Source organism: Aotus nancymaae, unplaced genomic scaffold (genome assembly GCF_030222135.1).
Source record: "Aotus nancymaae isolate 86718 unplaced genomic scaffold, 86718_ANA_hifiasm-v0.15.2.pri h1tg000006l, whole genome shotgun sequence".
Taxonomy (NCBI): Eukaryota; Metazoa; Chordata; class Mammalia; order Primates; family Aotidae; genus Aotus; species Aotus nancymaae.
Genome location: NW_026988417.1, coordinates 47,503,849 through 47,517,724, shown reverse-complemented (window position 1 = coordinate 47,517,724; position 13,876 = coordinate 47,503,849). Strand labels below are relative to the sequence as shown.

Sequence of the window (13,876 nt, the reverse complement as noted above, 5' to 3'; positions counted from 1 at the left end):
GAGTAAGAGCAAGGAATGAAGCCAAGAACAGATAGGCAGTAGACAAACACGGGCATTTACATAGAAAGGTAGTTAATACATGAGTGTTAAAGAGGAAAATGACGAAGAAAAATAGAAGGAAATCACCCAGCACTGAGAAGACTGGAGAAACCTTGTTGAGTTAGGCTCTCAGGACAGGACTGAGTTGGATAAATATGTGTAAACAGCTGAGGGCTATTAAAAGATGTCTCAAGAAATAGAAGAGTAAAAAGAATGGCCATTTGTTAAACCCCTTTGATACTGAATTGTCACAACTGAAGGCAGGTGGTAGCTCTATTTTTAAATGAGCGTAAGTAATATGCCTATGGTTGTTCTCCATCTCCCCTGCCCACATCCATCGTCTGTTTCTCCATGCCCTGCAACGCTGACCCCTGCAGATTTCATCTCCTGGACTCCCTTCTCTGCTGGTTTCCAGTTAGATTTGGCCAACTGGAGGCACAGCAGGAGATGAAAAGGTGGGACAAGGGCAACATTAAGGGATTCCTTCTCCAGTCCCTCTGGCAGTAGCCGCAGTCTATGCCAGGTGGTCCCTCGTCCTGGTTCCGGGTCTCACTGGGCTCTGGGAACACTGTTTGCTCTGCCTCTTCCTTCAGCCCTAAGGCAGGCAATGATTCCCCACTGTTACCAGTGTCTGAGTGCCTCGGCCTCTCTTATTTGTTCCATGGGTCCCTCCAGCATCTTGTTAAGTAGTCCTTTCATTAGGTCTGCAATGAATTCTGTTCCTTCTGATACCTACAACTAGGATTCAAATCCAGGTCTAGAAAATTCCAAAGCCACTGAACCACAGGCAGTGTTTTCAATCCAACATATTTCAGTAACATCTTACTGGAAATAATCTGTGAACTTGGTTTTACATTTTCTCAGGAGATAAATCTTACCTAGTAATAGTAATAAAAGTAAAAAGTATATGTATGTGTGTAAGGAAAGAGGGCAAGACAGAGAGAGAAAGAGCTCACACATGCTTTATGTTTTCTTATCTGTTAATATTTTGTCAGTCCAGCAACCCTATAAAGTAAGCTGGAAGAGAGACTTTTATCCCATTTTCAGAGACACGAGAACAGGAACCTACCAAGGTTAACCTGAAACAGAACCAAACCTAGAACCCAGGTTTGGTTCTGCGTCACATGGTGTCAGACTACGGATTCTGTGTTCTTTCCTCTTTGCATATGATGCATGTTATAGATTTTTTTAAATGGTGATTAGTGGCTCAGTTCAATTATCTAAAATAATATCAATTTTCATTATGGTGTTTGCCTGAATGACTTCTAAAAAATGCTGCTGTTTCCTATTTAGTGGTCGTAAAAGACATATTTGTGTAGTGAGTACTTTTTAAAATCTTGTTGAATCAGCTAATGATATGCAGAAGCATTAGGAATTACTCATTCCTAACAGGATTTTCACATTTGTATGCCATAATCACTGGAAAATGAAATCTCTAAATATTTATTCACAGTAAGAGTTTGTGTGTCTAGTATTGTAGAAAACAAAGGCAAATAAAACATGTCGTGATTGCATCACAAATTATTCAAGGTGTTAACTCTCCTATGTCGCTTGTTGGGAGGCTGCAGGGTCCTGGACAGTACTTCTGGGGAATGGCCCAGAGTGGTGGTTCCGAAGGCAAAGACTGAGTCTAGTTGTGTGCTAGACTGCCCGATAAGGTATATCGGGCAGCTTAAAAAATAATTTATTTATCAAACATGAATCAAGCATCTGACATGTGCTTGGGACATGTCAGATGCTTGATTGATTCATGTTTGAGAAATAAATTATTTTTTAAGCTGCCTGGCACATGTCAGATGCTTGATTCATGTTTGAGAAATAATTTTTTAAGCTGCCTGATATACCTTATATTCAAAGTTGTCTGATGTGGTTTAGTAATGGCCAGTATTAATTGAGCAGTTACTACACTCATGTACTTTGCATCAGGTAATTATGGGCACAGAACCCCATGCAATAGGTAGGACTATTGCCCCGATTTACAGATGAGAAAACCAAAGCTCAAGGTAGTTAAGTAACTCAGTGAAGGATACACAGCTAGGCAATGAATTAGGATTCAAATGAGATTGTCTGATTCCACGTTCTGGAATCCCATGCTTTTAACCATTAAACTACATTGCCTTCTTCCCAGGAGTTACGTATCCTCAATAAGTGTTCACTATTATTGTTACTGATATTGTTGTTGTCATTATTATTGAAGCAAATGAGCAAGACAGCAAGTAAAGGATATAGTGTCACCCAGAGAGCTTTAAGTCTGTGGTTAACAGAAAGTGAGAAAATGCAATCCTTCCCTCCTCTTTTCCAAGCACATTCCTATGGCTCTCTTTTAGCTTTCTCTTCCTTTTCCAATCTATACATTACATTTTGGGATATATTGGAGGGAATTAAAGGGGACGGGGGGAAAAAAGCAAAGGAAAAAAGGGAAGTAGTTTAACTGTTTCTTAGGTTGAGACCTTGCACCTTTAAACATGAAAGTATCTATTTTTTAAAAAAGATAAACCCAATGTTAGGTGCAACATAAGGTCACGGGAATGATTTCTGAATGTCTGTACTTGCTACACGAAAATCACTGGGAGAGACAGAAAGTATTTCTTCAAACAGCTTTTTTTTTTTTTTTTAAATTTTGGTTGGAGTTTCGTTCTTGTTGCCCAGGGTGGAGTGCAATGGCGCGATCTCAGCTCACTGCAACCTCCACCTCCCAGGTTCAAGCGATTCTCCTGCCTCAGCCTTCTAAGTAGCTGGGATTACAGGCATGCACCACCATGCCTGGCTAATATTTATATTTTTAGTAGAGATGGGGTTTCTCCATGTTGGTCAGGCTAGTCTCAAACTCCAAACCTCAGGTGATCCACCCGCCTCGGCCTCCCAAAGTGCTGGGATTACAGGTGTGAACCACCACACCCAGCCCAAACAGCTTTTTAAAGAGATATGAACCATCTATATCATCCATCCTCCAAACACTCTTCTTATTTCTAAGCAGGCAAGCAAGAGTCTGGTTCATGAATGGTTCATATTAATTATATTTGGATGGTTTATTTATATTACTTATGCTCTGACTTGTTTAAGAAAATGTTCAAATATGCTTTCACATATTCACATAATACTGCTAGAAACAGTGAGGTAACCAGGAAAATAAGAGTAGCAGACACATTGGTTTGTTGAAATAAAACTTACAGTACAACAATGTTGTTGTCTTAAGGTATGTCACTTGAAAGTTCTGTGGCCTCTTGTGTCATGAGTGCAGGCAAAGCCTGCATGTACATGTCATAGCACATAGCTCTTTAATTCATGTTTAAATTATTGTAGTTTAGTATGGTAGACTGTAAGTTGCATACTTTTATGTCTGCTTTTACAATATACTGCTGGCATTATTCATGATTTATTCCGTACTGTCACTGGTTGTGAATGTTATTCTTCACGGATGAAACTCATTCCCCACTCTTCATGTTTGCTTGTAGAGGGACTTCCTTAGAAAACTGTCACTGGCCTCTCTCCCCATTCTTTACTTTTTGGGAGGACTTTTCTAATTCAGTAAGTTTGAAATTAACTGCACGTGCTAGTCTCAAATCCTTCTTTTCTACTCTCCTTGGAAACTGCCAGTTTGCAGACAGGCCGTTTTCTGTCCTCTTCTTTCCATCAAGGAGAGAGCTTGCCAGGGCAGGCAGAGTAGGCCTACCATTTGGGGGGAGTCAGTTTCATGTATATTTGGGGATGTATTCGCAAGTCCATATGGGCACTTAAGCCAGCTTGTCCAAATAGGCTTCTCAGTATTCAAAGTGATGTTTTGATCTCCCTCTGCCAGATTCCTCTGCCTATCTGTTGTTTGTGAAAACACGAGGGAGAGGAGAGATGTCATTCAATACCCTCAAATCCCAACAGTACTTTCATTTGTAGCAGTAATCCTGTAGGAAAAGGGAATTCCTTTTTCTGTTGTCTGGTTTGCTGTGTGGTTGCAAGCACTCACAGCCCTGGGTTTAGGGCTGCCTATGCCCTGGCTGTGTGTTTGCTCCTGGTTGGACAGGTTGTCTGACCTCTCTCAGCCTAGTTTCTTCACCTGCAAAATGGGGCTCTAATAGTGCTTACCTTACACAAAGTGAAGATCAAACACAGTAATGCACTTTGGACAGCACCTACACAGGGAATTGACTGTACAGCTCAGTAAACTGCAGAATAACACAGCCTGTCCTTAACCAGCACTAACAGCTGCCTGCATCTTAAATGCTTCTGTCTGATATTTAAAATTACCAACACGGGAAAATACTTTGGGAGGTAAAAAACAAGAAAATTGAAAGGTGATTTCGTAGAAATCAAAGTAAATTGTTAATAACATTTCTTGGCATTTGTGTAATATTAGGTAGGCCAAAGAAACCCACTCGTGGTTCCCAAAGTGTGTCACGACAAAATCCACCAGCTTGCCCGAAATGTTAACCGTCAGCGTGATGGCTGGTGCGATCTCGCCCTCTGGTGACGGAAGAAGGTGATGCTCAGATTTCACAATTGGGTATCTTGACAAAGCCATAATCCTGTATTGGAATGAAAAGAGACATGGGCATCATTGCCAGTCCCACTCTACCATGCACAGGACTAGGCAAATGCATTAAAAAGGGATGTGTCCCACTACACACATCCCACCAAGGGACATTCAGAGCAATGTGGCAGAGACTCATATGGCAGTCCACTTGTCAGATCGTTGCATCTGCTAGTTAGCGTGTCTCGCTGTGTCACTAAGGAAATGCCATCAACTCTATTTTAATAAGTGCTATGGACACATGAAAAGGGCAGCATTAGTAATACACAAAACTCATTGTATTTCCAGTTACTCTGACAACACATTTGCATAAACAATTCTAATATTAATCAACACATATGGGAAGGGACAATCTTGCCAGCTAGGACATAGAATAACAACTTACAAAATTAGAAATGAAACACTGTCCTATAGGCACGTGAAAAGGCACCCTGCCTTATTCTAAGCCACAGAGCTCAGACCTTAGCAGGCTTCTCTTCCCTAGCTAGACACATGCTCTGTCACCTTCACAGAGTCTCTGAGACAAGTCTATCCCTATATGATGATACCTGATGGTACATCTCCAGCCTGGCCTGTCCTACTCAGCCCTCCAGGACATACCCAACTGCCTGCTAGACGTGACTTGACTGTCGTGGGGTATCTCACACTTAGCACAAACCTACAGCTCTCCTGATGGTTCCCATTCCGTTAAAGGGCATCATCTCTTAGTGAGTATTCAGAGCAAAAACCTAGATATTGCCCTTGATTCTTCCTTCCCCTCCCCTGACAGCTAAACCATTGTAAGTTCTGTTGGCTCTATTCTAAAATAGTTCCTGAGTCTGTCCTCCTCACCATCTCCACTGTTCCCACTGTCATCTCTCTTCTGGGCTATTCCACCTACATCTCTGACTCCTGGCTCCCACTCTTGCCCCTGAGAATCTGTTCTCCCAGATCACTACCCTGTTTAAAATCCTCCAGTGGCTTCCCATCACAACTGGATAAAATGGAGTCCTCTGTAATCAGGTACCCACCCTTGACTTCCTTCCTCACCAGTTGCTCTTTGGCCCCCCATGCTTCAGGCACACCAAGATGGATCCTGCCTCAGTCTTCACCCTGACTTTTCCCTCAGCTCTTCCCAACACTGGTCCTGCATCCTGCTCACCATGACATCTTCACAGAGACTTTCCTGACCACCCTGCCTATAGTAGCATCCCCATGGCCACTGCCCACCCAGCTATTCTCCCTTGGTGGTTTCTTTTCTACACAGCACTTCTCATGATTGTGAAGTACCTTATTTATCTTTTTGTATACATGTTGATTTTCTGTCTTACACTGCAAGGTAAGCTACATGACGACAGCATCCAGGCCAGATATGCTTGGAGCTGTGACCTCAGCTCCTAGATTGATTGGTTTATAATGGTAAAGAACTGGAAATATCCAGCCACAGAAAAACCATTTGAAAAACTATAGAATGTGCATCTCTCTGGCACCTCCTCTTCCCCCAAGAAGCATCACTGGGGCACATTCACCAGACAAAGATATGACAATATCAACTTTCCACTCCAAGCCTATACGGCCTAGCCTTTCAGGACTATGTTCAGGATTAATTCCCAAAGTATACTCACCCCCAAGTGTGATCCCTTGTGCTTGGACCAAAATCTGTATAGAAACCCAACTTCTCTCCTAGCCACATGGTTAAATCATTGTTCCCCATATAGGGCTTAGAAGCATCACTCTCCAAAATTGTTATGAAATCTGCACCTGTTCAGAAAAAAAAAGTAGCATATAGTGATGAATCACAGCAAGGCAAAAAACAATTAGCAACACTTTATTCTTGACCCTTAACCTTCTTTTCTTTACTGATAATCCCAAAAACAAGGTAATTTGTAATGAATCCCTAGAGGGAAGTGGCTCAGATCTGAGCTCTAAAGGAATGTTCTCATGTTTAGAAGGTCATTAAAGCGTGAAACACCTCCAGGAAGTACCAAGAAGGATAAAAACCTGACTCTTCAAAAATTTCAAATGTGCTCAACATCATTCCCAAAATTTCAAATAATCTTAATGCCTTTCTCAAATATCTCATTTATGTTCAGACACAAGAGAATGGTGCACAATAGCATTTTATTCCAGGATAAACAGCTCCATGGTACTGACCCAGAACGAAGCTTGTTGGCTTCTTTAGATCTTGGCCAGATGTGCCTTGGAAGCCTGTAATCAGGACTAAATAAGGGCTAAGGGCCAAAGAAATTTTTTAGTGGCATTATGTCCATACAGACACTCAGAAAATCTCAGGAGGCACACTTATCATTAAGAATAACCAGAAGTCCCGTCGTTGGTCTAAGAACCAAAAACACTCTCGTATTTCAAAGATGCTTCATACAAAATGAGCATCCCAAAGCATGGAACAAATAAAATTGGCCTCAGTCTGTTTAAAGCAATTTGCTTCACAAATCAACCTCCCTCTGACCCATTCTGCCTTTTGATCCAACAGTTTTCTGGTCCCTAACAGTGGGTCCCCAGGTGACAGGAGCTACCAGCAGGAGCATTCCTAAGAACAACCACACAACATGAATCCCCTGCGGATACTCAGTTAATTGCTCTCAAACAAAGACAGATGTGTTACAGAAGCTCAGGCCCCCTGCAGCTGCCCACCAAAGTAAAGAGTTTTCGAGATGAGTTTATGATCATTCTGCTGGTCGTAAATTTGATTAATTTAATACCTGTATTAAGCTAAGGCTTTTGACCCTGCTGAAAATAAAAATAACAATAATAGTTTCTCAAAACCTGGAACTAATTCCAGGAAGACTTACCTGTTTCATTGAGCAGGTGAGCTGATCTTTCTAGACTAGACCACCCTTCATTGTCATATCCAAACCTGAAAGGCCAGATGGCAGCAGAGACCTCTTTGGCTGGTGCCTGAGGAATTATTTTAATGGTAATTTAGGATTACTGTGAACAATGGCAGTTTCAGTGACCCACTTGTCTCCACTCCTCTCCACCAAAATTCTTACTTCAGCAAAGACATTTCCTTAGACATTTTCCAACATTTAATCCATGAAAATAAGGAGCTATTTGCTATATGGTATTCTCAAATTAGTCTTCTGTGAACTTCTAGCTTAGGCTTGGAAGTTAGGAGGGACATTTGAAAAGTGAGTGTTTATAATAATAGTAAAAATTAGAAACAGCCTGGCTATCTATCAACAGGAAAATGAATAAACAAATGGTGCTACATATGTGGAATGGAACACTACGCAGCCCTAATAAATGAATTAGGGCTATACATCTCCACAAGGAAGAATCTCACAAAGATGATTTTAATTTTTAAAAAAGCATGTTGCAAAATATATCAGGTGTCATTTAGAAAAAAACAGTATTGTCTACGGATCTGTCATATATAGTAACAACAGAAAGAAATGCATGTAAGTGCAAAAAAAATTTACAATACTCAGGATAGTGGCTACTTTTGCATGGGAAATAAATCACACAGAGGGATAAAGAGGGGCCTTCAACATATTGATGAAGTAGTCAGCCTATTTTAACCTAGTTATGAATAATGTTACACCCCTGCTGTACTGGAAAAGTCAAGGTCCTGGAGCACAGCACCCTTTACGAGGTCCTTTCTTGGATTGCACACAAGTTAGAGAATGCACTGCCCAGCCCTAAATATCCATCTCAAATAATTACCTAGTAGGGTAGTAGGGGACTTGGGAAGGGAGGTGGGAATGGTTAATGGGTCCAAAAAAATAGACCTACTATTTGATAGCACAATAAGGTGACTCTAGTCAATAACTTAATTGTATATTTAAAAATAAAGAATGTAATTGAATTGTATATAACCCAAAGGTTAAATGCTTGAGGAGATGGATACCCCATTCTCCATGATGTGCTTATTTCACATTGCATGCCTGTATCAAAACATCCTGTGTACCCTAAATATATATATACCTACTTAGTACCCACAAAAAAAATTTAAGTAATTTTTAAAATGGTAAAAAACAGGAAAAAAAATCAAATTAATACCTACTGATCTATAACAGGGCTCTCCTGTGAAAGAGGGTGGCTGGATGAAAACAAAGCCATGGCCGTAACAACAACAAAATCTCAAACTGGACCACACAAGTTCAGGTTGGGACGAGGACCACTGCTTTACAGAAACAGGTCAGTGTGTGTGTTCTGCCAGCAGTGAGCTGGGGTTTCATCTTTACACAAGAAGTGTTACTCAGTATAATAAATGTAAAGAAAGCAGAACCATCAAAAGAGGTTTCAAGAGGAATATTATACTTATCATGCTATCCTTTTTCTTACATCTGTTCATCTGTAATTAATTCTGGATGTCATCACTCCAAAACCTGTTATTCCTTCATTCTTCCCAGGAAGTACCACCACCCTTCATCCCACAGCGTGGAGATTCCTTAAAGAACTAAAAGTAGATCTACAATTCAATCCAGCAATCCCACTCCTGGGCATCTACCCAGAGAAAAAGAAGTCACTATACAAAAAAGAGACTTGCACATGCATGTTTACAGCAGCACAATTTGAAATTGCAAAAATATGGAACCAGCCCAAATGCCCATCAATCAACAAGTGGATAAAGAAAATATGATTATATATATACGTGTGTGTGTGTGTGTGTGTGTGTGTGTGTTATGGAATACTATTCAGACATAAAAAGGAATGAAATAATGGCATTTGCAACAACCTGGATGGAATTGGAAGACCATTATTCCAAGTGAAGTGACTCAGGAATAAAAAACCAAACATCATATGTTCTCACTCATAAGTGGGAGCTAAGCTGTGAGGATGCAAAGGCACAAGAATGATACAATAAAGTTTGGAGACTCGGGGAAAAGGGTGGGAGGGAGTGAGGGATAACAGACTACAAATTGGGTACAGTTACACTGCTTGGGTGGTGGGTACACCAGAATCTCAGAAATCACCACTAAATAACCTATTCATGTAACCAAACACTACCTGTTTCCCAAAAACCTATTGAAAAAAATGTAATCACAAAAAAGACTATATACTGGATACAGTGTACACTGCTTGGGTGACGGGTGCACTAAAATCTCAGAAATCATCTCTAAGTTCTCTAAAGAACTTATCCATGTAACCAAAAACCACTGCCCAAAAACTATTGACAATGGCCAGGTGCAGTGGCTCACACCCATAATCCTAGCACTTTGGGAAGCCAAGGCGGGAGGATCACTTGAGGTCAGGAGTTAGAGACCAGCCTGCCCAACATGGTGAAGTCTCACCTCTACTAAAAATACAAAAATTAGCTGGGCATGGTAGTGAGCACCTGTAATCTCAGCTGCTCCGGAGGCTGAGGCAAGAGAATCACTTGACCCCAGGAGGCAGAGGTTGCAGTGAGCTGAGATCATGCCACTGCACTCTAGCCTGGGTGACAGGGTAAGACTCCATCAAAAAAAAAAACTATTGACATTAAAAAGAAAAATAATAATAAAATGAAAATAAAAAATAAAACCAGCACTTCTCACTGTGTTCTCTGAGGCCCTGGTATGGCCCTCCCCAGCCTCTTCACATCATCTTCTACGACTCTTCACCAAGCTTCAGCCATGCTAGTTACCCTGATGTCTCTCAAACACACCGAGTGTGGTTCTCCCTCAGTCCTTTATGTGTGTTCCTTCTGCTGACATCCCAGCCCTCACAACTGGCTTTTTTCTCAACTTGCAAACTTCATCTCAAATGTCACCTACTCAGAAAGCCTTCTCTAACCCCTCCAAACCCAGTTACCCTCCATTCTACAATCCTGTTTCCTTCATAGCAGCCTGATCTAAAATGAGACCATTTATTTATTCGTTCTCTGAATACTGTCATTCTCCCCTACTAGAATGCAAACTCTGACAGGGCAGGTTCTTGTCCAACTTGGTTATATCTGTATCCCCAGCATCAGGTAGTAAAGAAACATTCAGTAATCATTAGCCAAATGAATGAATGAGCAAATGAGCAAAAGAACAGGTATTACATCCAATTCAAATTACTCCTTCCAAAAAGAATTCCTGGCTGACTTTAGGTATCCTCTTCTGATGGACATTATGTGCAATAATAATGACTGACAATTAAGAGGCATAAGAAGAAACATGTAATGATGGTCTCCTATTATCTACTTATTAAGAAATAGTTACTTAGTTCTGAATACCTGCCAAGCACTCTGTAAGGTACTGGAAGTACTAAGATGAAGAAGAGAAACATGGTCTATGTTCTCAGTGTAGCTTTTTATTCAAAATGAAAAATGTTCCTGGTAGTACAGATTGCTACAATTCAAAGTCAACCCTCAACAATTTCTATTTTAACCAAAACTATAACTCTGACTGCATTATGAAACATACTAGACTTTTTATCAGATCAGATAGAAAGCACAGCATTCAATAACTTATTCTTATTTATGCCCACTGTTCTAGAAAAGAAAAGGACATTAAAACATTTAAAACTGCAGGTAGCAAAAGAGAAAAGAAAGAGACAAGAAAAGTTTTACTACCCGTCAAGGCAATAGCTATCCATAATGTGCAAAATCAAGAATTATCTGTAAGAGTTTTCCTAAAGAATCTCACATTGCTATCTTCAGCATATCTACCAAGAAGTACAGAAAGCCCAATATAAAATACTTGCTTATTTCATAGCGATACGGTTTGCATCTGTGTTCCTACCAAATCTCATGTTGAACTGTAATCCCCAGTGTTGGAGGTGGGGCCTGGAGGTGACCAGATCAAGGGGGTGGAATTCTCATGAATGGTTTAGCACCATCCCCTCGGTACTATTCTCTACAAAATACATAAACGATAAAACACTCCCCTAGGCACTGTTGTAATAGTGAATGAGTGAGTTCTCACGAGATCTGGTTGTTTTAAAGTGTGTAGCACCTTGCCCAACTCTCTTTTGTTCCTGCTCCTCCATGTAAGATGACCAGCTCCCTGTTTGCCTGCCACCATGATTGCAAGTTTCCTGAGGCCTCCCCAGAAGCTGAGCAGATGTTTCCATGCTTCCTGTACACCTGTAGACCCATGAGATAATTAAAACTCTTCTTTTTAAATTACCCAGTCTCAAGTATTTCTTTATGGCAGTGCAAGAACAAGCTAATACACATAGTTTAGATACGTTAAATCATGAATGGCAAAAATAACCCCATAAAGCAAAATCATCAACAATTTGCCTCTAATATATGGGCCTATCCTATTCCAAGAACTCAATTTTTCACAAAACAATTCCACTATCTTATCAGTTGGGGACATATGGGTTAAGGAGATGGGGTCCAGGCTCTGAAGTCATCAGATCCAGGTTCAATAAGAATGGTAAAGTATACAAATATAATATGCACATATATATATAATATAAAATTCTATTTCAAGGTTTTTAATTACTTACCACTTTGCCCAGTTTTCTCTCATAGGCTTTATGCCGTAGTCCTAATCCCAACAACCCCACACCAACAAGCAGCCACAGAACTAAATAGAAAAAAGAAATAATAGTTTTTTAAAAAAATAAATAAATAAATTTGCTGACACTGACTTTCAGTGCTTTGGCTCCAGCACCATGGTGCCCTCCAGGAAGTTCTTTGTGGGGAGGGAACTGGAAGCTGAACGGGGGGAAGAAGAGTCTGGTAGAGCTTATCCACACTCTGAATTCAGCTAAGGTGCCGGCAGACACCAAGGTGGTTTGCGCTACCCCCACTGCCTATATCAACTTCGCCCAGCAGAAGCTAGATCCCAAGATTGCTGTGGCTTCATAGAACTGCTACAAAGTGACTAATGGAGCCTTTTCTGGGGAGATCAGCCCTGGCATGATCAAAGACCACAGAGCCACATGGGTGGTCCTGGGGCACTGAGAGAGAACGCATGCTTTGGGGGAGTCAGATGAGCTGATTAGGCAGAAAGTGGCCCATGCTCTGGCAGAGGGACTCAGAGCAACTGCCTGCACTGGGGAGAAGCTAGATGAAAAGGAAGCTGGCATCACTAAGAAGGTTGTTTTCGAGAAGACAAAGGTCATCCTGGCCTAAGAGACTGTGTGGGCCATTGGTACTGGCAAGACTGCAACACCCCAGCAAGCCCAGGAAGTACACGAGCAGCTCGAGGATGGCTTAAGTCCAATGTCTCTGATGCGATGGCTCAGAGCACCCATATCATTTATGGAGGCTCTGTGACCAGGGCAACTTGCAAGGAGCTGGCCAGCCAGCCTGATGTGGATGGCTTCCTCATGGGTAGTGCTTCCCTCAAGCTCGAATTCATAGATATCACCAATGCCAAATAATGAGGCCCATCTATCTTTCTTACCCTTCCTGAGAAGTCAGGGACTAAACAGCCCAGAAGTCTAGTAACTGCCCCTCCCCTGCACATGCTTCTGATGGTGTCATCTGGCCTCTCTTGTGGCCTCATCCAAACTGTACCTTCCTTTACTATTTCTGTCTTCACCCTATAATGGTTGGGACCAGGCCAATCCCTTCTCCACTTACTATAATGGCTGAAACGAAATGTCACCAAGGTAGCTTATCCTCGGCTGAGAGGTGGAAGGGGTGGAATTTGCTCCTGGGTGCCCTAGGCCCTAGTGAGGGTAGGAGAGAGAAACCATCCTCTCCCTTCTTATACCATGAGGCCAAGATCCTCCCCTCAGAAGCCAGTAGTGCTGCCCTCTCCCACGGTGCCCGAGCCTGTGTGTGCTGTGTACGTGAACCACCCACAGGTAAGGGAATAAATACCTGGCACAAAAACAAAAACAATACAAAACAAAACAAAAAACAAATTTATTTTAAAATAACAAGGTTTATAAAATTATTGAATTTACTGCCAGTAATTTTGTGTAAAGGGGAAATGTGTAGTTCTTGAGTTAATTTTCATGTGTGACCTGTGTACATCAACCACTCTTTAAACCCAGGTTTCAAGAATTTTCCCTAAAAATGTTCCAAGGACCATGAGCTCAAAGTAAAAATAAGTCATAAAACATACAAGAAAACAAGTTTCCATGAGCAGGAAACAAGGAAAAAAACACCCTGTAGAATCAAGCCCACAAAGACAGATGTTAGAACTCTCTGAATCAAAATATAAAACAAGTATGCTGAATGTGTTTACAAAAATTAAAGAGGGTATTCAAAAGTATGACTAAGGAACATAAGAATAAAATAAATAATCAGAAAATTGTGAAAAGAAATCAAATAGAGTTCTAGAAATAAAAAAGATAATTATAATAATTGAAATTAGAAACTCAAAGACAAGCAAATTAGACAAAGCCAAATAGAGAATTAGTGTAAGGGGCAGCCCAAAACATAGTTAGAAAATATGAAAGAGGTTAACAGCAACAGAGAACAGAATAAGAAGGTCCAAC

The 13,876-nt window shown here is 41.0% G+C and overlaps 1 protein-coding gene and 1 pseudogene across 1 annotated transcript in view; one reads left to right on the top strand and one right to left on the bottom strand.

Annotated features, from left to right (window-relative positions):
• Positions 1-13,876, bottom strand: part of CWH43 (cell wall biogenesis 43 C-terminal homolog) — a 59,626-nt gene that overhangs the window by 22,938 nt on the left and 22,812 nt on the right. The window contains exons 8-11 of the mRNA XM_021670374.2: positions 11,927-12,006; positions 7,354-7,459; positions 6,169-6,304; positions 4,410-4,559 (exon numbers count right to left, since the gene is read on the bottom strand). Of these exons, the coding sequence (XP_021526049.2) occupies positions 4,410-4,559; positions 6,169-6,304; positions 7,354-7,459; positions 11,927-12,006 (472 nt within the window). The remainder of the gene's footprint in view (positions 1-4,409; positions 4,560-6,168; positions 6,305-7,353; positions 7,460-11,926; positions 12,007-13,876) is intronic.
• Positions 12,095-12,808, top strand: LOC105709306 (triosephosphate isomerase-like; annotated as a pseudogene).